This window comes from Cryptococcus neoformans, chromosome 8 (assembly GCF_000149245.1).
Source record: "Cryptococcus neoformans var. grubii H99 chromosome 8, complete sequence".
Taxonomy (NCBI): domain Eukaryota; kingdom Fungi; phylum Basidiomycota; class Tremellomycetes; order Tremellales; family Cryptococcaceae; genus Cryptococcus; species Cryptococcus neoformans.
In genome coordinates this window covers 223519-245873 of record NC_026752.1, presented here as the reverse complement: position 1 = coordinate 245873, position 22355 = coordinate 223519, and the positions used below count along the sequence as shown (strand labels likewise).

At 49.3% G+C, this 22355-nt stretch overlaps 9 protein-coding genes and 3 non-coding genes; 6 read left to right on the top strand and 6 right to left on the bottom strand.

The window, feature by feature from the left end:
* The first annotated feature begins 72 nt into the window (after nt 1-72).
* CNAG_03171 (Wee protein kinase) lies at nt 73-4336 on the top strand. XM_012195682.1 has 5 exons: nt 73-2568; nt 2619-2961; nt 3011-3230; nt 3282-3568; nt 3617-4336. The coding sequence occupies exons 1-5, from the start codon at nt 405-407 to the stop codon at nt 3966-3968; spliced, it is 3366 nt and encodes a 1121-aa protein (XP_012051072.1). The 5' UTR covers nt 73-404; the 3' UTR covers nt 3969-4336.
* Nucleotides 4023-6175, bottom strand: CNAG_03170 (hypothetical protein). XM_012195471.1 has 10 exons: nt 5760-6175; nt 5654-5707; nt 5593-5600; nt 5506-5528; nt 5358-5453; nt 5103-5302; nt 4922-5033; nt 4848-4871; nt 4539-4789; nt 4023-4483 (listed from the first exon to the last, which is right to left on the bottom strand). Exons 1-10 carry the CDS (start codon nt 5975-5977, stop codon nt 4384-4386), a joined length of 1086 nt encoding a protein of 361 aa, XP_012050861.1. The 5' UTR covers nt 5978-6175; the 3' UTR covers nt 4023-4383.
* A 267-nt stretch (nt 6176-6442) lies between these two features.
* On the top strand, nt 6443-6531 carry CNAG_10094. Its single transcript has one exon. It is a non-coding gene; the product is annotated as a tRNA-Arg (tRNA).
* Nucleotides 6532-6686: 155 nt separating this feature from the next.
* On the top strand, nt 6687-8673 carry CNAG_03169 (hypothetical protein). The gene is made up of 5 exons (XM_012195470.1): nt 6687-6908; nt 6965-7715; nt 7770-8320; nt 8381-8437; nt 8486-8673. The coding sequence occupies exons 3-5, from the start codon at nt 7882-7884 to the stop codon at nt 8596-8598; spliced, it is 609 nt and encodes a 202-aa protein (XP_012050860.1). The 5' UTR covers nt 6687-6908; nt 6965-7715; nt 7770-7881; the 3' UTR covers nt 8599-8673.
* CNAG_12730 lies at nt 7132-8606 on the bottom strand. Its single transcript, XR_001046039.1, has one exon. It is a non-coding gene; the product is annotated as a hypothetical RNA (non-coding RNA).
* A 101-nt stretch (nt 8674-8774) lies between the features above and the next one.
* CNAG_03168 (sulfite reductase (NADPH) flavoprotein alpha-component) lies at nt 8775-12326 on the top strand. XM_012195681.1 has 4 exons: nt 8775-11440; nt 11509-11650; nt 11721-12150; nt 12225-12326. The coding sequence occupies exons 1-4, from the start codon at nt 8848-8850 to the stop codon at nt 12225-12227; spliced, it is 3168 nt and encodes a 1055-aa protein (XP_012051071.1). The 5' UTR covers nt 8775-8847; the 3' UTR covers nt 12228-12326.
* On the bottom strand, nt 12269-14947 carry CNAG_03167 (CAMK/CAMKL/Chk1 protein kinase). XM_012195469.1 has 10 exons: nt 14370-14947; nt 14056-14321; nt 13942-14006; nt 13702-13878; nt 13537-13624; nt 13368-13475; nt 13218-13299; nt 13016-13138; nt 12863-12941; nt 12269-12773 (listed from the first exon to the last, which is right to left on the bottom strand). The coding sequence occupies exons 1-10, from the start codon at nt 14561-14563 to the stop codon at nt 12384-12386; spliced, it is 1572 nt and encodes a 523-aa protein (XP_012050859.1). The 5' UTR covers nt 14564-14947; the 3' UTR covers nt 12269-12383.
* CNAG_03166 (hypothetical protein) lies at nt 14634-15800 on the top strand. XM_012195680.1 has 2 exons: nt 14634-15280; nt 15337-15800. Exon 1 carries the CDS (start codon nt 14656-14658, stop codon nt 15253-15255), a length of 600 nt encoding a protein of 199 aa, XP_012051070.1. The 5' UTR covers nt 14634-14655; the 3' UTR covers nt 15256-15280; nt 15337-15800.
* On the bottom strand, nt 15107-15825 carry CNAG_12729. The gene is made up of 2 exons (XR_001046038.1): nt 15385-15825; nt 15107-15314 (listed from the first exon to the last, which is right to left on the bottom strand). It is a non-coding gene; the product is annotated as a hypothetical RNA (non-coding RNA).
* Nucleotides 15826-15968: 143 nt separating this feature from the next.
* CNAG_03165 (hypothetical protein) lies at nt 15969-18467 on the top strand. XM_012195679.1 has 3 exons: nt 15969-16478; nt 16553-16616; nt 16672-18467. The coding sequence occupies exons 1-2, from the start codon at nt 16034-16036 to the stop codon at nt 16585-16587; spliced, it is 480 nt and encodes a 159-aa protein (XP_012051069.1). The 5' UTR covers nt 15969-16033; the 3' UTR covers nt 16588-16616; nt 16672-18467.
* On the bottom strand, nt 17191-18021 carry CNAG_03164 (hypothetical protein; the record flags this gene model as incomplete). Its single annotated transcript, XM_012195678.1, has 1 exon — nt 17191-18021. The coding sequence occupies one exon, from the start codon at nt 18019-18021 to the stop codon at nt 17191-17193; it is 831 nt and encodes a 276-aa protein (XP_012051068.1).
* Nucleotides 18377-22270, bottom strand: CNAG_03163 (hypothetical protein). 3 transcript variants are annotated; one of them, XM_012195677.1, is made up of 8 exons: nt 22156-22270; nt 21125-22067; nt 20602-21058; nt 20066-20544; nt 19764-20015; nt 19645-19703; nt 19422-19585; nt 18377-19367 (listed from the first exon to the last, which is right to left on the bottom strand). In XM_012195677.1, the coding sequence occupies exons 2-8, from the start codon at nt 21234-21236 to the stop codon at nt 18623-18625; spliced, it is 2268 nt and encodes a 755-aa protein (XP_012051067.1). In that variant the 5' UTR covers nt 21237-22067; nt 22156-22270; the 3' UTR covers nt 18377-18622. The 3 variants fall into 3 exon arrangements, with proteins under 3 accessions (XP_012051067.1, XP_012051066.1, XP_012050858.1); XM_012195676.1 differs by having other exon boundaries at nt 18377-19585; XM_012195468.1 differs by having other exon boundaries at nt 18377-19585; nt 21125-22119; nt 22170-22270.
* Between the last annotated feature and the right edge of the window lie 85 nt (nt 22271-22355).

Sequence of the window (22355 nt, the reverse complement as noted above, 5' to 3'; positions counted from 1 at the left end):
GATGTTAAAAACCTTATTTACGTAGTACTTACCCTCCCTGGATTGACGTGTCTGACCTTTGCCTCGTTTGAGCAAACACCACCTCCTGTGCTCTTATTTTTTAATTTATTTTTATTCTTTCATTTTCATACAAGTATAGATACCGGCAAGTAAACATCCAGCCCATCCAACATATATCGAACATATTGTCCAGCAAGAAGTCGCCCAAGAACGCCAGAAAGTCAGCGGATGCGTGAGGGACAGTCGGCGCAGCGGAAACTTTGGAGCCACGACGCGTTGTGTAGAAATCGTCAAACATCACGATTACCCGCCTGCAACTTATTCTCACACCGCCGCTCCCTCAACATCTTACGAGTACTTTATATTCCACAGTCATTTCCACGCTCTTTTATTCGCCACTCACAATGACTTCCAAATCATCCACCACGCAACAAGCATCGGGCAGCTCCTTCCGCCTACCCCGTGCCAAGGGGCTTAACAAACCGACGACGTGGTTTGGCGCCCCATCCTTTAGCAAGTCTTCAACGTCTTCGTCCTCCTCAAGCACGAACACTTCATCAAGCGGCGAGGGATCGTCAAGTGCATCTCGAGGACCGGTGGCGCAAAGCCCAATCCCAAACCCGTTCACTGTCTCGTCATTCAAATCCCCTTTTCCATCAAGCAAGGGTAAGCACAAGTTGTCGCCTTCACCATCACCCAAACATCGGGATGAAGATTTTGTTATGATCTCCCCCGTGCGAAACGATCCTTCACCTTTAGCAGGCGCTGGCGCCAAGCAATCCACTTTTCCTCCTACGTCACCAACACCCTCCCGGTTTGCCTCTCTTAAACCACATGCCATGACACGCGAAATTTCTCACCAATCCTCTTCATCTACTCCTGAAACCCCCGAAGAAAGCCCAACACCAGCATGTGGAATGTCAAGTGCGACAGCGAGGTTGAGACTTGCGGATGATTCGCCTATCAGGAGAGTGCCAGGGCAAAGTAGAAGCTTAAGGCCAGGCGCGGTGGGAACGAATCCTGCGGAAAGGGATGAGAGTAGGAGAAATCTGTTTTTGCCAGCGGATAGTTCCAAAAGCAAGATGACGAGTCCTCTGAAGAATTCCCATACGGAGATGTCGGATGAGGAATTTTCGCCAACCTTACCGCCAACACCGTTACTGGGCAATGGCAGCCCTGCGCCGCCGCCTCAGCCTCTGTTTCCTTCTTCTCGTTCGTTAAAGTCGCAAGACGGAACATGTCCAGCCCCGCTGTTTGGCGATGGCTCAAATATTTCCAAGCTTTCAACATCGCACCCCCTTCGTGCAAGGGCTGGTACCCTTACCGGCACAGGGGAGCGTCCGCCAACGCTCGCACAGACATCGAGCCTTATTCAGAAGAAAGCTATCTCGCTTGATCATATTCACTCTACTTCAACAGATGGTGACGCATTGTTTGGAAGTAATTCGCATATCAACACTCATGTACGAAAGACTCGTCCGGCGTCCACATTTGGGAGTTCAGGTTTGGAGGGCAAGGCGCCTGGTGGATCACATGAAGGACGAGCGCATAAGAGAATTAATTCGGCAGATAGGACTACAACATCGATGAGTAGATCGTTCGGCGCCAAATCTCTTGCCTTGTCTTCAACACCGCATCTTGGCCCTCTTCCCGACTTTTCATATTCGAACTCATCACTTTCATCTCTATCAACCGCAAATCTTACACCTCCTGCCACTACCTTTTCGCCTGCTGAGCCTCCTATTTTTGAAAACGTCAAACCTCTGCAAGAGGTATTTCAGCAGCAAGAAGAAAGATCAGTCACTCACAAGTACAAGCCTCGAGACTCAGGCATATCCATGGGCGATGATAGCTCTTCATCTCGCCCTACCTCCCTTGTTGTACCTCCATCTGTCGTGAAGCCCGGTCACGGTCATCCTCAACAATCGACTATGCACAAGCGACCTTCTTCTATGGGTAACGAGACTCCAGGCGTGGGCCCTATCGTGGAGAGCGGCTGGCCCTATAATCCTCCATCTGCCTTTGGGTTTTTAGGTGAAAGCGGTGTCGGTCTTGGTATTGGAGTTCATTCTGCTGCCGATGTCAAGCCAGCCATGCCAGGTACACCCGTCAAGAAGCAGGCCTTCAAAAGCGGTGTGGGTCACTCGGTATCGCAGCCCACTCTCAGTTCCGGATCTTTTAATGGTGATGTTGAAATGAGTGGGCCCTTGGAAGACTCAAACAAAACCAATCTTCCGCAGTTTCAGCCCAAGCCAAAGTGCACTATGCCTCCACCTTCGACCAAGAAACCTCCTCCCAGTGTGATGAAGCGTCGGCCAGGTGCAGCTGAATTACCACGCCTTACGCTTACCGCTTCGAGCTCACCAATGGCTACGGAAGATGAGCAATCTCCTACAGTCCGAAATGGCAATTCAACAGGGCAAAAACTGAAATCTTTGACAATGGCAGAGAAAGCCAATAGTACATCAGACCGCTTGAGCGTTCCTGGTGCGGAGAACATCGTTTGCGAGAGTGAAGAAGAAGACGGGACGCCTACAAAAAGTAAAGAAACCATGGGCGCGCTGGCCGGTTAGTTGCTCCATCGATCATTCCATTTACGTTGCTCACGAAATCTTTAGCTGTCCGACATAACATGGTAACTCCTACACCATCACCCAAAGTCACCCTCGGCAAGACACTCCCACCATCATCGTATAATGCCAATCTCATGCCCCGCATGTCTCTCCCTGCCATGCCGCCTCGTAAACCTAATCCCAACCGTACTCTTAATCACCGACAATCTCACCCTGCTACGGGAGCAAACCAGACAGAGGAAGAAGATATGTTTGAGTCTAGGTTTATCACTATAGACACCTTGGGAAAAGGAGCGTTTTCGACTGTTGTAAAAGTGCAAGAGAGGAATGGAGAGGGATTATGGGCAGTAAAAAAGGCTCGGGGCATGTTTGATGGTGCAAGGGATCGGTAAGTTAGCTATATGAGACCGGCGATAGTGATCTGACGTCAGTCTCAGATTAAGACACTTGGAAGAAGTTGACATTCTCCGACTTCTCTCAAGGAAACCTTCACCTCACGTGATCAGGTTCCAAGACGCTTGGGAACAAAACAGACAACTCTATATCCAGACCGAGTTGGCTCTGGGTTCCCTGGCGTTCTTCTTGGAGGAGTATGGAAGAGTTGTCGAGAGATTAGATGAAGGGAGAGTGTGGAAGTGTATACGAGAGCTGAGTGATGTGGGTCATTTTCATCATTCTCATCGAACCTTGCTGACATCGATGATATAGGGTATCCACCACATCCACTCTAACGGCGTAATTCACTTCGATATTAAGCCTGCCAACATTCTCATATCTTCAACTGGTTCCCTCAAGATCGGTGATTTTGGTCTTGCTACCCGCTGGCCTCGTGTGGAGCCCGTCGAGATCCTTAGGGGTGCGGGACTCGGTATGGGTAGCGGGAATATTGCTATGCTGGGCACAGGGAAGGAGAGGCTGGAAAGGGAGGGTGATAGGGTGTATATGGCACCAGAGATGTTGAGAGGTGTGTTTGTCATGGCGGCGGACATCTTTAGGTGAGTTTAAATCTATGGATATCATAGCAAGTGCTGACAGCAGTATAGCTTTGGCTTGGTTGTTCTTGAAATTGCCACAAACATTTGCGTTCCCGACGGTGGCGCCCCTTGGCATGCTCTTCGCGAAAACGACTTCTCCGTTGTCGATCTATCTCCGCTTTCGCCAGCCCTTTGCGACCTCATAATTTCTTGCATGTCCGCCGAGCCTGCCCTTCGCCCTACGATCGAGAACGTCGTCAGCCATCCCGTTGTCCAGCGAGCTCGAAAGGGCAAGGACGCCCTTGCACCGGAAGAGAAGGGGTGGCTGATGGATGTTCTTGCTGGGGGAAAGTTCAATGTTCCTGCGGTCCAAGCTGCTCACGGAGATGAGGATGTGGAAATGGGTGACGAAACGGCTTAAGCTTCGAGGAGGAACAATTAGATATAGAATGGATTGCGCGGTCTCTGCGAGTTGATCCCAACATAACATTTGTATAGTAAATTATTTCGTATATAGCTATAATTTTCAAGTCCTCTTTCGTATTCAGTTGGGGCGTTGTAAAATAATTCAATAGGCTTCATTCTCTTTCGCACAGCGTTTTTTCCTTCTCTTGGAATTCACAAACATCACGTTTTCAAACAGTAGATAAGTATAAGTCACTTATTATCGCAGTAGTTGCGATTCTGTGGGTTTTTGAGTTACGATATATATACGCTTGATGCGCTCTTCTTTTTGATGATGCATGCCGGAGATGATGCGCAGTACAGAATGCAGATACTAGAGCATGATTTTTGATAGTGAATTATTATTGGTTTTATTACTGTCTAAATCTTCATTACCCTTCAGCGCGAGGACCATCAACTTGAGGGATGGGCTTGATTACACCAGTATGGAGAATCTTTCGCACTGCATCAAACTCCATCCCTCGATTACCCCTATAATGCTGTGTTAGCACCTCATAAAGAATTCCGACACAAGTTTAGAACTTACTTCACAACACTATCAAGATATACGCCGAGTACATCCCCAGCCACGCGATCCATCTTCTCCAAGCCAGGCAAGCCATCCGCCCGTGAAGGTCCAGTAGAAATCATGAGCACAGGCTTTTTCTGATCAAGCGCGAGTTTAACAAGGCGGAAGGCAGAATAAGTGGCGAGGGATGTACCGAGGATGAGAAGGGAGGACGCAGAGTTGATGAGAGAGAATGATTCATCACGGACAACTGGCGGGATAGTTTCACCCTGTAGCGTTGCGCGCTGGTTAGCTTGTATCTTTGACTGATGAACATGATAATCTCACGAAAAATACCACGTTGGGTTTGACCTGGATCAATATTATGAGCACCGGCAAGAATGGCCTGAACAAAGACATACCATGGTAGGTTTTTCGCCCTCCGCTTCACATATACGACATGAGGGCACATTGAATGTATTATAATTCGCTCCTCTCAGGTCTACATCACCATCAGGGTTCGTTCGCGGTTGTCTGTCGAATATCATCAGATTTAACTACATCCTTGTCGCAAGCAAATTCCCTGTTTAAAGTCAAACGCACGTTCCCGTTCGCTCCGCCTCTTTGGCAGCTTCGTCCCAGATGGGATTTAACCTTGAGATCTGCTCCTGATACTCGTCCCTACTTTGTTCGTGACGATGCTTCATACAGTGTACTTTGGCGAGAGTACCGTGGAGTTCTAAAATGGGTGGTTTGGTGTTAGGAGAAAGAAGATGGTAAGCTTTTGGATGAAGATTATCGACCTAGACGAAAGCATCAGTCAGAACCTGTCGATGGTCACAAGAGGTGTTTACAGACATTTTGAGTAATCAAGTTGGGTGCTAAACCTAGATATAGGAGCGCAGCTATGTAAATATGTGTTGGGTTGGGTTGTGCATCTCGCACAGGAGGATACTGATGTATTCTATCAGCGTCATTTTGAAGAAGAGCCATACAGAATACTAACACCTAAGAAAGATCGCGCCCAATCTGCGATTTGTCATGGGTCAAAGTCAGTCAGAGAGAGTGTGCGGTGGGACGCAAGCGAACATACAACGCCGTCTGTGTTAACTCTGTCGGTCAGTTTCAGGGACAAGTCATGTTTCGATACTCACCTAAACATTTCCCCTCTAGGAGTATCTTCTACCAGCTCATGGAATAAGATAGGCCTAGGCAATGTTGAGCATTATTTCCCTTGCTCGAGTCCAGTTATTGGCTTACTTGTAATTTGGATTACTATATGACCCTTCTTTACCTCTATATGCTCTAATTCCGCTATCGACGCTAACGCCGGCTCCAGTCAGGATGACCGTCTTGCCGTTGCCCTTTTCTAAGAATCGAGCGAGATGAGAGGCAGCCTGGGGGGTTGGAAGGAGAGTGAGGGCATTCGGTGGCACAAGAGGAGCAGGAGGGAGGGTAGGAATGGATACTCTGACCATACTGAGGCATATCCTAGTAGGCGATCGTGTTTCTCTGTGGTAGTTCTCCACGTGAATGAATGGATTATCTATGAAGATCGGCTTCTAAAGATCGAGCGATAATTATCTTCTTCCGCTTTATTTGCCCAAGATCCGCTATCTCCGCGCTTATTACTTAAGCGTACCGACGGGCTTGGAAAAATAATAGTAGAAAAAGTACCTGCTTTTTTCTTCTGGCTGGGAAGTTTCGGACAGTTACTACCTATGGACGCAGGCCATGCATAGAAGTGCTGACGTATGCTGCTCACTCAAGTGGTACAGCGGCTAGTATAAAAATTCATCTATCCAATGATATATGCTTTTTTTAAAAAATTAAAGAGAAACAAGGCCAAAAAAGGTCTTGCTTTGGCGGCGATCATATAGGTTTAAAAGTAACATGAAAATTTGCATTCCAATCGATGATTCCTTGTGAATCAGCAGTAGCAAGCCCGTGTGGCCTAATGGTTAAGGCTTCTGACTTCTAGGTTACGCAAGTGACTATCAGAGGATTGTGGGTTCGAGTCCCACCTTGGGCTTCTTTTTTGACTTTTTTTTTTCTTTTGCTTATATTTATTTTTGGCATTTTGTTTCAGTGCTACTGATAAATAATATGCATACAGTGAGTGTACGGTCGATATTGTCTTTAAGATGCATGCTCATTGTTTTATGCGGACATTTCGTAAATACCAGGTGTGTGTGGTTTTTTGCTGCTGCTCTGCCGGTGATACGTAACTCACAGCAGAATCCATCATCAACTTCATCTTCATCAACTCTTTATTGGAGTACCGGTATGACTTTCGCTTCATTGCCTACACTCTTCTTCAGACAAAGGTATTTAACGCCTAGCGCCTTTTTACAAAGGGACACACACCAGATAGGACAAAGGAATGTACATATAGGAACCACCAAACTGGTGATTGATCTCTTGGTGTCCGCGTCCTGTTGTTTGACCTTGACCTTGAATTCTAGTCAGCTGGCCAATTGCTCTCCCCAACTAGAGCCAATCAGTCTCCTCGGAGCCTGGAACGCTAAGCAAAAAGGCAATCACCCCGCTCCAGACTTCCCAAAACCCATCCAGTGCGATTTTGGGAAGCTATGTGTATATAAACAGAAAGGATTCTCTTTCTCAACGTGATGCATTCTCAGACGGTCTCGTGCAAAAAAAAAACACTCTCCTTCTTGCACGTCACTTCTTCCACTCGCTCTTACAACAACTCTTCCCCGAAAGTTCACCTTCACACATTCGTTCTCTACGATAGAACCAGTCGGTTTTTCTCCATTATCCATTGACTGTGATTTCATAGCTTGTAGCAGTAACAACCTCATCACCGACAAGAACCCCAACTCCCCCCTTAAGAAATCATGTCCGGAGGCGATTATCTCAACTTCTCGCCATATGGTTATACCCCCACCGGTTGGGTTTGTGTTACTTTTATCATCCTCTTCGTGGCGCTAGGATGTTTGCATACGGTATTAGGAGTCAAGTTCAAGTACTGGATTGCATTCCCGACGCTCATTTTCGGATGTCTTTGTAAGTTTGTTGAGGTTCAACTCCATCTTCCGTGCCAATGAAGAAGGGGAAAGAATAGAAGCTGAGCGACTGTGTTTTTTTTTTTTTCCTTCTTATCGTTGATGTAGTGGAAATTATAGGATGGGTAGGGAGATACTGGTCGAATCAGAATGTGATGTATAACCCGCCGTTCTTGATGCAGATCATCACGTAGGTTTTGATATGTGGCCCGCTGGCTGATTTGCAAACTGACGCGTTTTCTAGTCTGATCATCGCTCCAGTTTTCTTCAGCGGTAAGATCTTCTTCCCCTGTTCTGATAAATATGATTAGTTAAAGTAAGTCTGGAGCGTAGCCTGGTGCTACACCATTTTAGGAATGAGTATCAATACCCTAGGTCAGCAGTACTCTTTCCTCCGCCCGAAATGGTATATTATTATATTCGTCACCTGCGACTTCATTTCTCTTATCCTCCAAGCTGTTGGCGGAGGATGGGCAGCTTCCGTGGACCCGCCAACCCCTAAAATGCCGACTAATATCATGGTTGGAGGTATCATCTTCCAACTAGTCAGTATGATTGCCTTTGCTGGTCTTGGAGTCGATTTCATGCAACGAGCGTTGAGTAGAAGGGCCTACAGAGGAAGGGAAGGAGACGAGGTAGAGATGCTTCCAAGTACGCCCGAGCAGGCGACGGGGAAGGAAGGGATGTACGGCGGTTATGCGGTGGCGAGGGTGACGAGGGGCGAAAAGGAGGTGAGGCGGTGGCGGTGGGTGATGGTGGGAACGGGGATTTGCAGCATCATGATTATAGTGCGAGGTGGAGTCCTTTCATGTTTCATATATGAGATTAGTAGGGCTGACGGGATTTCTCGACAAGGCATTTATCGATCTGTGGAGCTGATCCAAGGATGGGACGGATATCTTATCACCCACGGTGGGCAATTCGGTAGGAACGATTTATCCAGGCTGACGGGTCCGGCAGAGGCGTATCAAGACACGCTGGACGGCATCCCCATGATTATGGCGTTGTTGGCAACGGCCGTCTTCCATCCGGGATTCTTTCTGGCCCCGAGGCAGGGGTGGAAGAGCGCGTGAGGGTGGAATGGGCAATGTTCAAATATTTAACATGTCGTCGTAATGATGCATTTTTATGCATGGTGTGATCGGATAGTTAACAGTCGCTGGTTCGGAATTTGTAATTGCGATCGCGCACGCCATCGGGCCGATGAAAAGTCTTCCAGATAACTGGCCGGTTATCGTAATCTGCTGAATTTTACTCCACCAATAAATAACCCGCGCCGTTGGCCACTCCTTTTCCTTCTCCCCGTAATTCTCTCTCACAAAATGGCTCCCATCGCCCTCACCTCCAGCGCCACCTCCCCCCCCGGCCTCCCCGCCAAAAAGGCCGCGCTCGCCGCCGCAGACGTCAACGCCGGCCTCAACCTCGACGCCGACGGCGCTTCCACTCCTTACTCGGCCACCTCCACCGCCGTCTCAGAGGGCGAAAACAACAAGGACTCCAAGCCTGCCTCTCCTTCAGCGCTTGCAAAGGCCCTTGTCGACTCTTCCATTCCTTCCTCCACTCCGCTCCCTACCGACGATGGCTACTACACCAATTTGATCGCCTCTTCTCTTCCTACTGCCTCTACCAAGCCTGGTACCGCCGTCTTCGCCTCTGCCATCGATGGGCTTGAGGCTCTGGCCGTCAAGCACTCCGAGTCTGTTTGGGTTTACGATGATGCCAAGCTCGTTGGTTTTGGATCTAGGCTTAGCAAGTTGGGCAACAAGAAGGTTCATGAGTTGCAGACTCGTGAGGGTGCCGGTCTCGAACTTGCCGGTTATGCCAGCAAGACTCAAGGCAAGTTCACTGTCTTTGCCAGCATCAAGACTCTTCAGTATCTCCTCCCTAGCCTCGAGGCTATTGAGGGCGACGTGATCATAAACCTCGCCACTACTTCTACCACCGACGATCTCGAGTTCGCCGATGCCCTCTACGCCCCTGGTACGGTCAGGGCTCTTACCTCTCTTCCTGAGGGTTGGGAGGTTGTCTTCTCTTCCGGCGAGCGAATCGTCGACAACGCTTCCAAGCTTTACGGTGCCGAGCCCAGAAAGGTTGTCCACGTTGTTGAGAGCACTTTTACCGGCCGTGAGACTACCTCTTTCACCTTCCCGGCTCCTCAACCTGCTGCTATCGACGACCTGACCGTTCACAATGGGTCTGCTTCCGAGCTTTACGTCGCTCCTGCCGGTTATCTCGCATCTTCTATCGCCGCCGCTCTTCCCGCCTCTGCTGGTTTGGTCGAGCTCAACACTTTGAGTCCCTCCTCTGAGGCCCTCTATGCCGGTCTTACTTCCAACGACCGCAAGACGGTCCACGTTGTCGGTGCTTCCAAGGTCGACGCCGAAGCTCTCAAGGCTATCGTGCTTGCTTCCGTCTACGCCGCTTCTGGTTCCAGCAAGGTCGTCTTGCCTCTCGTCAAGTCTCTTGTTGCGACCTCTGTCGAGTCAATCTCTGCTCTCGCTCAGTCTACCGCTACCAAGCCCGGCAAGATCGTCTCCTTCTACACCGCTCCTGCTTCTCCTCTTCCTCAGCTCCTTGCGCACCTCTTCCTCTCTTCTCCTTCTCTCTCCACCCACATCGCTCAGTTTGGCTCAGCAGCCGCCCGTGGTGTCAAGTCCGTTCTTTCGCTGGCACCTGCTGGTACTTCTCGCGCTGCGCTCAGAGTTGAGGAGCCCACGGACGTCACATGGATCTCTGACGCCAACGTCTTGAAGTCTGCCGATGTCTTGTCTGTTGCCAAGGAGGGTTCCATTGTCGTCCTCGCTCTCCCATGGTCCGAGGAGGAGATTCCCGTCAAGTTCACTCGTTCCGAAATTCAGACTATCAAATCCAAGAACCTCCGCATCTTCTCCCTCGACCTCTCTTCTTCCCCGACCACGCCCATTCAAGAGCAAGTCGCTTTCCTCCTTCTCTACACTGGTACTCAGAAGCTCGCCCCTGGTGTCTGGAAGGTTCTCGATGCTTTCCATAACCACCAACTCGTTCGCGACGACGTCGAGATCGCTCAGGCCGCGCTCAACGAGATCGATGCCAAGGAATGGGAGGTACCCGAGATTGAGGAGGGTAAGACTGAGAAGGTGAAAGGCAGGTGGGAATGGGATGCTTTGCCTGGTTTGGCTGGTGTGGTCGCTGCCAACGATGAGCAAGATTCTTCTGTCGGTCCTTGGGAGCTTGCTGCTCGACACTTGTTCTTCCGAGAGGCTTTCGCCGTGCCCGAGGCTACAACCACCGATGCTTCTCAAGGTCTTCCTGGCATCACCGCTCTCCGACCTTCCATGTCCGAAGAGACCTTCCTCGTTACCGTCTCCGAGAACCGTCGACTCACTCCTGCCACTTACGACCGAAATGTCTTCCACCTCGAGCTCGACACTGCCGGTACCGGCCTCAAGTACGAGATTGGTGAGGCTATCGGTATTCACGGTTGGAATGATACGGAGGAGGTGCGCGAGTTTTGCGAGTGGTACGGCCTCCATCCCGACGCGCTCGTCACTTTCCCTTCTCCTACCAGGCAAGGTACTCTCGAGACTCGAACCGTCTTCCAGCTCTTGCAGCAGAACATTGATCTCTTTGGTCGACCGGGCAAAGCGTTCTACGCTGCTCTCAGCAAGATTGCCACCACCAAGGCCGAAGCTATGCGACTCAAGTTCATCTCTGCTCCTGAAGGTGCCGAGTTGTTCAAGCGATTGGCCGAGGATATCACCGTCACTTTTGCCGATGTTTTGAAAATGTTCAAGAGTGCTAGACCTGGTATCGAAGAGCTTGTTGGTTTGATTCCTGAGATCAAGCCTAGGCATTATTCTATCGCGAGCAGTCAGAAGGCGGTTGGAGACAAGGTTGAGTTGTTGATTGTTACTGTCGATTGGATCAACTCGAAGGGTGAGCCACATTCCTCTCCTTCGTTACCCTTCATATGTCTTGTACTGACGCAACTTTTTTTTTAATAGGCTCTCCTCGATTCGGTCAATGTACTAGGTACTTGGCTGCTCTCAAGCCCGGAGCCAAGGTTACCGTGTCAATCAAGCCTTCCGTCATGAAACTTCCTCCTGACAACAAGCAGCCTATCATCATGGCCGGTCTCGGTACTGGGTATGTATAAAAAATTGTGTTTATTGTGAATATGTGCATGCTGATCATTCTTCTTTTTTCCACCTCTTAGTGCCGCACCCTTCCGAGCTTTCATGCAGCACCGAGCTTGGCAACGATCCCAAGGCATCGAAGTTGGTCCTCTCATCTACTACTTTGGTTCCCGATACCGATCCCAAGAGTACCTCTACGGCGAAGACATTGAAGCTTACATCGCCTCTGGCATCATTTCCCACGCCGGTCTTGCCTTCTCTCGAGACTCTGACAGCAAGACTTATATCCAGCACAAGATGTCTCAGGACAAGAGTATGTTGGCCAGGTTGTTGAAGGGCAAGGGTAGCGACGCGGCGTACTTTTACCTGTGTGGTCCTACTTGGCCTGTGCCGGATGTTTACGAGGCTTTGGTTGGCAGTTTGGCTCAGGAGGGTGGTATGGAGAGGAAGGAGGCTGAAGAGTACTTGGAGGAGCTCAAGGAGGAGGAGAGGTATGTTCTTGAGGTTTATGTAAGTCTTCTTTTTTTTTTCTTCCTCTGTTCAAATCATTTTGTATCTGTACTGACGATTCTTTCTTTTCGCAGTAAACACGGGTTTCAAGAGGCGTTATATTGTTAGAAAAAGCATATTTGGAAGACCATAATCTATGCATCAAGTTGTGATTAATTACATATATCCATGACTCTTTGCCCCTGCCTTGCATTTACTGTAAAATAACTCGTTAAACTGCATCATGACTTTATTCACATGTCTCCTCGAATAACATAATCCTGCAGCTCATTCGCTCTCACCACACTCCACCACAACGCCCTCCAATGTAAGATCGACCCCTTCGCCCTTTGCATGATCACCAAACTCTGGCCCTCGGCCGCCAAACTATCGCTAGGCAAGACAACGACTTTGCCCTCCACATATTGATGTCCCGCTGCCTTGTGAAGTTTGATCACCCCTCCTGCTCCGTGAGAACCAGAGAACGAGTCTCCTGGTGCTGATGGCGCGGCGACAGCGCGGACGGAACCGTTGGCATCAGCCACATCAGACTGCAAGAAAGCGGCAAGGATCTGGAATGCTTCGTTGGGCGGGAGGGCCATCCAGAATCGGGTGGTGATGGTCATTAGATCACCAGATTGCGTCTGCCAAGTGGTTTTAGGAGTTTGGTAAGCTTGCTATCGCAAAGAAAGAAAGAAAAAGGAAGGGCAGGAGATTGGTGTGGGAAACGTACAATGTTACCGGTACCGCGCATGAATTGCGACTCTTCCTTGTTAAGCCAATCGGTATCGCCAGCCATCCTTGCCCCGCGTCTGTATCATCCAAAACAAGAACCATGTCAGCTACATCTTTGCTCCCTAGGGGAGGGGGGGGGAATCGGACGTACGAAGCTGCATAGGCTTGAGATTCCCCTGAACGGAAAACGGGGTCCGCATAGGCCATCATACCCTCTTGACGGATACCTTGGGTAAGAGCTTCCGAAAGCTGCTCGCGACGCAGTTGACTTTGTCTGTTATGGAGATATTAATACAACATGCGCAATTACTATTTTGAGGTTGAACAGAAGAGAGTAGGGTAGAAAGACGCACGTCATACACCATGGGTGGTGTTTGATGCCAGAAATCGTTAATCTTTGCTGGGGGTCGATACACAACAAGCCCTTTAGAATATCTATTTTTATGGAAATAATTAGTTCACGAGATATCTTTTTAGAGATAATCTGGATAGAAGAAACATACCTAATGCCTGACCGCGTATTCTTGTCCATGGATCATAGTTGAACAACTCGCCTGTTCTGTATGCACAGAATTCAGGACTACTTTCCGAAGGTTCATCCCATGGTGTATCTATACTCGGTTCAGCATCAAATTGGGAATTAAGAATATGAATCAAGCGTGGTGGACGTACTGCCCACGAGGAGGGTGTAAAGGACAACACCCATTCCCCAAATGTCAACCGGTTCTGCCGCATACCCCTGTCCTGCTGGCACACCAAGCTATTCATCATTGTCAGATTTTCCTTGCTCTACAAACTTGTCTTACAGACTCCTTGATCGAGCGATTCACGACTTACTTCCGGCGCAACATAAGGCAAGCTTCCGCATCTCCCACTCAGTAGTCTCGTCTTGCCCTTGTGTCTGAATACGGCGCAGAGACCAAAGTCGGTGATTTTGAGGTTACCGTTAGCTGCGAGAAGGAGGTTTTCGGGTTTAAGGTCACGGTGGGCGATACCTTTGGCGTGGATGAATTCCTAACAGAGCATTCATTTAATTTGGTGGCTGATGTTGGGGCATTGCTTGGAAGAAAAACTTACCACACCAGCAACCATCTGGGCAAAGTAAAACTTGGCAAGATCTTCGGGCACACCAACGTCCGGCGCTAATAACGACCGTCAGTTTTGTCAACCTTGGCAAAGCAGTACACATACCAATCTTGTCAAACAAATCTCCACCAACAGCCAGCTCGAGAAGCATGTACAGTCCCGGAGTATAATGATCTGGGTTATCGATTTTTATCGTTTCGTGGTGTAGGAACTCGAGGATGTACGGGTTTTTGAGGGCCTTGTGTACTTGGACTTCTTTTTGAAGCTCCTTGATGTTGGGAGTGCCAAGTCCCCAGGCTGGGTTGACGTACAGGTTGATCACTTTACATGCTGCGAGCCCTCTTGTTTGCCTGTGTACGGCTCGGTAGACCCTGAAGATGTAGATTAAGACAAGAACCGCTTGACAGAGAGGGGCTTACTTGGAGAAACCTCCCCCGCCTATTTCCCTACTGAGGTAGTAGCCCTGGATATCCGGGTAGTTGGGTGCCTGGTCGACTTCCATGCTGATGTTTCCCGGATCATAGAACAGTACAGCGGGCCCTTGGGAAATGTTTGATGGAAATGAGATCGATGCGGCCGACTTTTGTTTACGCGACGCGTCGGTTGACATCATCCGGTCACGTGACTGACGCGTCTATATATGCCCAAGCTACTCCATTAGTACGAGATGGAGAGTTGCGAGTGAAACATCCAGGCTACGCAGCGATGGCCCCGACCCAAACGCCGCCTGCTGCGATCACGGCCATCACGGCGATCACGCCGCAGCAGACAGCGCCCCTCCGCCACCTCGTCCTTTGGCCGTCCATCGCGCTGGACTCGCAGCTCGACCCGGCATATGACTTTGCACCCGGCACCATCCACCTCGGTGCCTACCTCACCTCCCCGCACGGGACCCAGCTCTCGCCAGAATACCTTCCATGCCCCTCCGGTACGGCTCCTGCGCAAGAACCGGTCGGCATCATGACCCTCGCCCTACAGCCTTACCGCCCACTCTCACCCACCACCCCACCCCGTAGCCCACTTCTCTCCCCTTCCTTGACTCATGTCCAGCTACACAAATTCGCTGTCCACCCTGACTTACGCGGACTAGGTATCGGGCGAACCATGTTTGCGCATGCGGTTTCTCTGTTGAAAGAAAAGTATGGAGAGGGTAATGTGCTTTTCCATTTTGATGCGCGATCGAATCAGACGAGGTTTTATGGGATGTGTGGGATGGAGATACTGGATCCGGTCCAGTTTGAGAAGAGGGGGACGACGGGAAAAGAGGTTCCGGTGATGCATGTCAAGATGGGCAGGGTGATATGACGGACTGCCCTATAGTTTCGTGTTTGTGAGTTATTTGCTTGGTATATGGACTTTATAAACTGACAGTCGATTTTGTTAAAGATCGAATCTCTGGCGATTTGGACGATACCATGCATCCACTCTACATACCTGGATAAAGCGTCTAATGCATCCCTGCTCGACGTGTGCCTACCAATTGCTTTGCTCGGGTTTTCCCATGGGATGACAAATGAGCAGTACAAGCTGGGGATGAGGCGTTTGTGGTGGTATTTTGAGAGGCATAAGAATGTCAAGAAAGACGAGTTAGGATTTACAAGTGTTGCGCCGTGTGGGAGTGATAGCCCCTGCTAGGACGAGGCAAGGAAGTGGCCCCAGAATTATATACATGCTTGCAAGGCAAAGACGGAAAGGTGGCCTGGGTCGGAGAGAGGATACGGCTTGATCGATTATTCAGCGCAAGGACGGAAACTTTTGTTAGTCAATTTCGGTAGTCAAGCTGCGCACCGCTCTGATTACAGCTAGACCAAAAGCGATAAGGATGAATGGTCTGGAAAAGGCCTAGGCGGCCGGGTTTGTTGCAATGAAAAGCCTTTAGGCCTACATGACTGGAGTGATCGGCTAACGAACTGGAAGTTGTTGTCTCTTAAGCTTCGTGATTCGAGAAGTCCCCTGGGACTGCATGACGTGTGATTTGTGATTTTCTTCCGTCGTCGTCGTTCCTCCTGCTGCCTCCTCTCGTCCCGAGCATTTGTCCAAATCCTCATATCTCATACAAAAACAACCGAAAAAAACGCCCATTATGCCGCCCAATCTCCACAACCTCCTCTCCTCCCTCCGCTCACCCATATTCAACACCATCTCCAACCCCACCTCAGCCCGTATGGGCACAAAATACCTCAGACGACGTCTTCGAGGTCCTACCGTCGCTTCCTACTACCCTCAACTCACAAATCCCTTCCCTAAACTCTCTCTTCTCAACAAGAACATCCCGGAGAACCCTTTTGCCGGGTGGGATGGCAGCAAGCTCCCATCAGTGATTAAGACCAAGAAGGGCAAGGTGTTGTATGAGAACATTGAATGGCAGAATGAAGGGGCGATGTTGAGGAAGGATGAGGTCGTGGAGCGCGGATTTGAGGAAGTGGCGAGGAGGAAGGGCTTGGGGTGGCTCGAGGATCCTATAGAGCAGAAGAGAATAGTGAGGGTTGCGAGGAAGAAGCGATTCGGCAAGGGTCCTCCCAAGAAGGGTGAGTGCTTGTTTTTGCTGAACAGGCGCGGTTCTGTTACGAGACTTTGAATTGACCATTGTAACTTTTTACAGGACAAGGAAGGAGGTCTCAGATGAAGAAGAAGTAGTTCGTAGCTGCAGTGCATGGAACTGTGAGGTGTGTCGCTTGTATATGAGAAACGTGTGATTTGAATAGCTAACCAGTTCTGTAGGTGTTTTTGGCTTTTCATATGCATTCATCCCCCCTATTCGCAATCTCGGGGCCCTATTGAGAAGCATGTCGTTTCATGCCTACCATTACGGCATAAAACGATGATTGGTACTTTTAATTTCCAACTGACAATACTGTAGCATACGTTTTCTCGAATTCTTTGCATATCTTTTTGAAGCTTAACCCAAACGCTTTTTGCAACTGCCCTCACGCATACCATCCATCTCTGCTCCTCATTCCGTTCATCCTCTGGCTAATCATGGATTTTTGCGACTCAAAATCCTCTCTCGAAATATGTCCGCCCATATAGCGCGATTGCAGGTTACTGTAATTGGTCATATCATTCAGCGCTTGCCTCGATTCCCGAGCAACACGCTCGAGTTTGGCATTTTCCAACTGAAGCCGAGAATATTTTTGGGTGAGGTCATTGTACGCTGTCTCGACGCACGCCAGAGTACTTTTTATTCCTTCCTATCAGTGCTGTTCATGGCCTTCATAATTGGTAATACGATTGGCAAACTCACGTGGTATCCCTAGCCGTCTCGTTAGGCAACATGCATCCTTCCAACCCTTGGGTTAATGACAACAAACTCATCTTTTCGGTAAACCCGTCCACGCCGCTTACTGCATCTGCTAAATCACACAAGGAACCCGTTACGGTCTCTTTGTAATTCTCATTGCCTCCGGCGGTGAGACTATTGGCTTGGCCAAGTGATTCGAGGCTCGCTAGAGCTCGATCTCTAGCGGAAAAGGCTGCTGGCTCTGCACATTCACCACGGTCTTCTCCCCGGCTCGCCTGTTCCCACTCACCGCCGTTATCACTCCCGTCGTCCCACGTAGCGGCCATGATCTCCTCATATACTTTCGCCTGCAAATTAGCAGCCAGTCGCTGGTAATCGACTGTCGCCACATGTATCGATCCATCAGGGTTCTGGAGACCGACCGTCGGGTCCACAGGCTTTGAGAAGGGGGTGGACAGCTGGCCTTGTTCATGATCCTGGTAGTAATAATGACTACTCCCAGGATCGTCGCCCGATTGATTGTTATAAGAAGGAGCGAACGTTGTAAAAGGAAACGTCAAAGATCGAGAACGGGCAGGATTCACCCTCCGAGGAAAAGTGCCGACAGTAGAAGCAAGCGTAAGAGAAGGAACTACGGGAGAGGAGGTAGGGATGGTACCTGTACGCCGGGCGCTAGAACTTGGCTGTGCAAGCGGCGGAAGATCACATTCCGCGCTGGAATCGTAATCCAGTAATGAGAGATTGGGTACAGGGATACCGGTGTTGCTGGTGGATATGAAGGATTCTCCCAAAGTTGAAGGGGCTTGATAAGGGCTGCTGGGGGTAGACATGATGGGTCGGGTTGTGAGGTTGTAAGCTGAAGATCGGGAGATTATAAGCTGAATGTAGCTCTTGAGTTGCTAATCTGAATTAGTTTACGACGTCCACGGATTCTAGATGTACCTATATCATACCAGTCAAGGCTCATTTTAATAAGCTAGCCAAAAAAAAGTATTTCACTCCATCGCAGAGATAACACCTCTAGTCCTTCACTCCATCCTCAGCGGAGCGCAAAAAGAAAGGATCATTGGCATAAAAGATCAATGGAAAGTCATTTTCCTTCTGGTCTTCCAGAGTGCCAGGATACTGCGGCACTGTCATGTCAAGTCATTCCTTTTAGCGACGAAGCAAGTGTCGTAAGAGATGTGCGTAAATTACAGCAGTGCATCGAGTGGAGTTTGAACATGTACATCATAGAAAGGCCAACTTTGATCATTTATGCACAAGTCCAAAAACGGACCGGATTATATATCATACATAATCATGAAAAGCAGTCAATCCAAACTCCGACTCTCCATATCAGAGGAAAAAAGGAGGGGACAACACAACCTGCCTCTGTCTAACCTTCCACCGCCGTTCCATTCCCACGTCATCCTACTAATATAACACCTTTCAGCGGAAGGTAGGTATCGGAGCTCTATCCAGCTCGCTCTCGAACTTCGTAGGTGGCCCTACAGGTAACGGCGTCTGTGCCATCACAGCCCTCGGCGGTGCTCTCATCGGCTCATGTTCATCCATCTGTATCTGCATTGGCATTGGCATTCGCATTGGCATACCCGTCATTTGTTGGTCTCCTACTTCATTCCTCCCATTAGGCCGAGGTGGCCGAGAAGGCGTGTGAGAAGGACCACCGGCCACTTGGTTATTGGTGTATTGAGGATCTACTGGCGGGACGGATGGAGTGGGAGTCTGTGAACCTTTGTTGAGCCATGGTAAAAGGTTGGATGTGCTTGGCTCCGAGAACTGCGTCTGGGGCCGTGAATCAGGACCACCGTAAGCGTCATATATGCTCATACCATATCCTGTCTCCCGGTCATGTGGTACCTGGGTATGAGTAGCTGTTTGGGATAGGTTGTCATCCGCTGCGCGGAGTGTGATGCTCTTCGGGCTGGTGTACACAGATGGCAATCGTGGAACAGGGGGTACCGGGACAAAGGGATTATCACCTTGGCCGGTTTGCACTGTGCGCGAAGTGGGTAGGACGTTAGTGGCCATGCCGTCTGCAAGGACAGCCGTCATACCATCGCCATACTGTGTCAACCCATATTCTGTCCTCCCGTCAAGGGCAATCATATCGCCAGCGATCGTCCTCCCATCATCATCGTAATCGTATTCTCCTTCATAATCTGTCGGCGCTCTAGTCATTCGGTCATTATAGTATGTCTCGGGGTCGTACATTGTAGCATCGTACTCATCATCGTTATGATCAGTCCTGCGACGCTTGTAAACAGCAGGGGTAATGGGCTCATCCGCGCCAAACGAAGAGCGGGTGAGGCGGTCCGGATATTTCTCGTCCAGGAAGTCTGGGTCATCGGGAGTCTCTTCACCAAGTGCTTTGCGAGCGCGTTTCTTTCTCTGCAGGCACAGAGAATTAGTCAAGCACAGTAGATTATGACAATTAAGATTTAACTAACCCACTGGTACCAGATCAAATATATAACGATGAGAGCTACCAAAACACCTCCTACAATACCTACGGCGAAGTTTCATCAGTATCCCTGCGCTGCCGAAATCATAGACGGAGTATACTCACCGACAATCGCTATCGAACTCAACCCGCTACTCTCGGAAGTTGTCATCGTCGTCGCCGAAGCGCTAGCGGTACTAGTTTTCTCGGCTGCAAGGGCAGCCACAGCGTCTTGGCCAGTGAGAGTGATGCCATCAGAAACGATAGTGGTGTCCGATGGTATGGAAAAAACTGTATCATCAATGGATGTGGGAGTAGTAGTGCTTGAGGAAGCTGCAACTAAAGATTCATCTATGGATTCGGACGATTCAGCTGTGGCTACATTGTATAGATTAGCAAAGTTTGTTCAGTATAGCGTAGCTACTTACTTGAAGATGGCCCAGTAAGTTTGTAATCCGAAGCAGATGTCTTTATCGTAGGTGCCGTCGTCGATTTGAACGACGCCGTACTACTCTCATTATCGTCTTCAACAGCGATCACTCCACCATTATTAACACTTGAAGCTGATGCCAAATGCGAAGCACTGCCAGAAGAACTTGCACTGGCTCCTATCCTGGAAGTAATGCTGACATCGCTAAAGTCGAGTAATGCAGAACGGGAAGCAACCGAAATAGCGATTCTGGCCAAAGACGAAGAAGCCGTCGAGCCTAATACCGCTTCAGATGCAACTTGCGAAGTCACCGAACCCTCATCTACTAATGTCTGGGAAGCCGAGTATGACAGTTGGACATCTGAGATAGACACAGCAGATGTCTCACTACCAGAGTTGGGATCGGTGGCAACAATGACTACTGTGGTTCGAATTTGAGGGGCCGAAGTTGTGGGTAACTTCGCTGCCTCGGAAATACTGCATCCATACGTATCAAACCTTCATACTCTTTTGTAACTCTGGATCTGAACTCACACGCTTGGCTGAACTCTTGCAATGGACTCCACTGCGAGTGTGGCAGGGAGAGATGCCACTGGAGCAGCGTTTGACATCTCCACGCTCGTTTCTGCCGCTCCCGACGCCTCAGATTGTTGACTAGCAATTAAGGCAGGTTGCTGCCAGTGTAAGATCCCATCTGTTCCGACAGAAAGCTCCGGAATATCCATTCCACCTTGCGAAGCTGCCGCAGCTTGTGATGCAAAAGCAGAAGTGACCGCCACCTGGGTTGAAGGTGGGGTGTCTCTAGCGATAGTCCCTGTATCAGTGGCTTGCTCGATGTTAGTGGGAGACACATCTTGCGAGGTGCCGGCGGTCATTCCGGTTACCGCAGCTGGTTGAAGAGGCTCTGTCGCAAGGTTGATGATACTGATGGATGTAAATTCGGAAGCCGTCTCTGTTAACGATTCTGCATCTGCTCGTGCTCGAAGACGATCTGCACCCCACGTTAGCATAATAGCTAGTAGTTCATTGTACAGGTCTAGAACAGTACAAAACTTACCAAACACCTCTGTAGATCGCGCCATTATCATTCTGTTCAAAAATAGTTGAGAAATCACCAGGGCCATCACCCATCCATCATTATTCCTTCCGGTGGTATTACCACCTATCATAACCAGAGTTGACCAATATCGCGAATTTATGGAAGAAATGGGTGTCGCGTATGCAGTGCCAGCACGGCAAGTTACAGCAATTGTATAAGATGATTGATGAAGGAACAAGCGCAAATGTGGCAGGGCATGGTAATCTAAACAGCTTCGCCAGCCAACGTCTCAGTAAGGATACTCGCCTCAAAGGAGGCTTGCACCTAGGTCCTAAGGATTGACGACGACGCGATGTCTCACGTCTCAGCATTGTCACACCTTTGATTATACGGCCCGAGTTGCCATACATAGGTTAAGTTCCACTGCGGTGAAATATGGACATCTTCAATTGATAGTTTGATGGCAGAGCGGATTTTCCTAGGTTAAAGATGATATATTGCGAGACTGTAAGGATGCAAGAGGCGCGAGAGTGGTATATCGTAAATGTAAACGTCGGGGGATTGGGAGCGATCGGCATCATAGTTGCGGGAGCCCGTAGCAATTGAACGAGAGGTACTGGCCGAATTGAAAGTGCGTCCAGCAATTCCTATCAACCGTGATAATCGAGCCGGAGACTGACATTCTTTCCGAGACATAGCTCCTCGTTGAGGACTGGTAATACCTTCAAAGGTGGAAGGACGATAATTTTTGGTTCTACGACATCTTCCTCAGCATTCGAGTCATCCGAGGGGTGGACAAGATCCTCAATAACTAATTCTGCTGAATCGTCACAGTCTAGATAGTCCTCGCCTTCCTCCGATGTGGTCTGTTTGCCCTTGTCATGCGCATCTCCGACGTAAATTACTCCTTCCCCTACTTTCTGCCGATCGGTAAGCCAAGAGGGACATGCCACTTCTGGAGCTATAATTGTGTGAATTACGGGATCACAGGCAGATCAAACTGCATGGAATGCCTTTGGCTTGATAAGCCAACCACGAAAGGTACTCACACGGGCACGCTCACATTATGCTTTTGCATACCAGTCGCTAAGATGCAACTGATAGTTGTATCCCGATACTGAGCAGTTCCTACACCATACAGTGCCAAAAGATGTCAAAGTCAACGAAACGAACGGATGAAGCGATAACAAACACGCCGACAATATGTTTTCGAAAATGTCAATTTACGTAAACGGTATTTTCTAGAAGG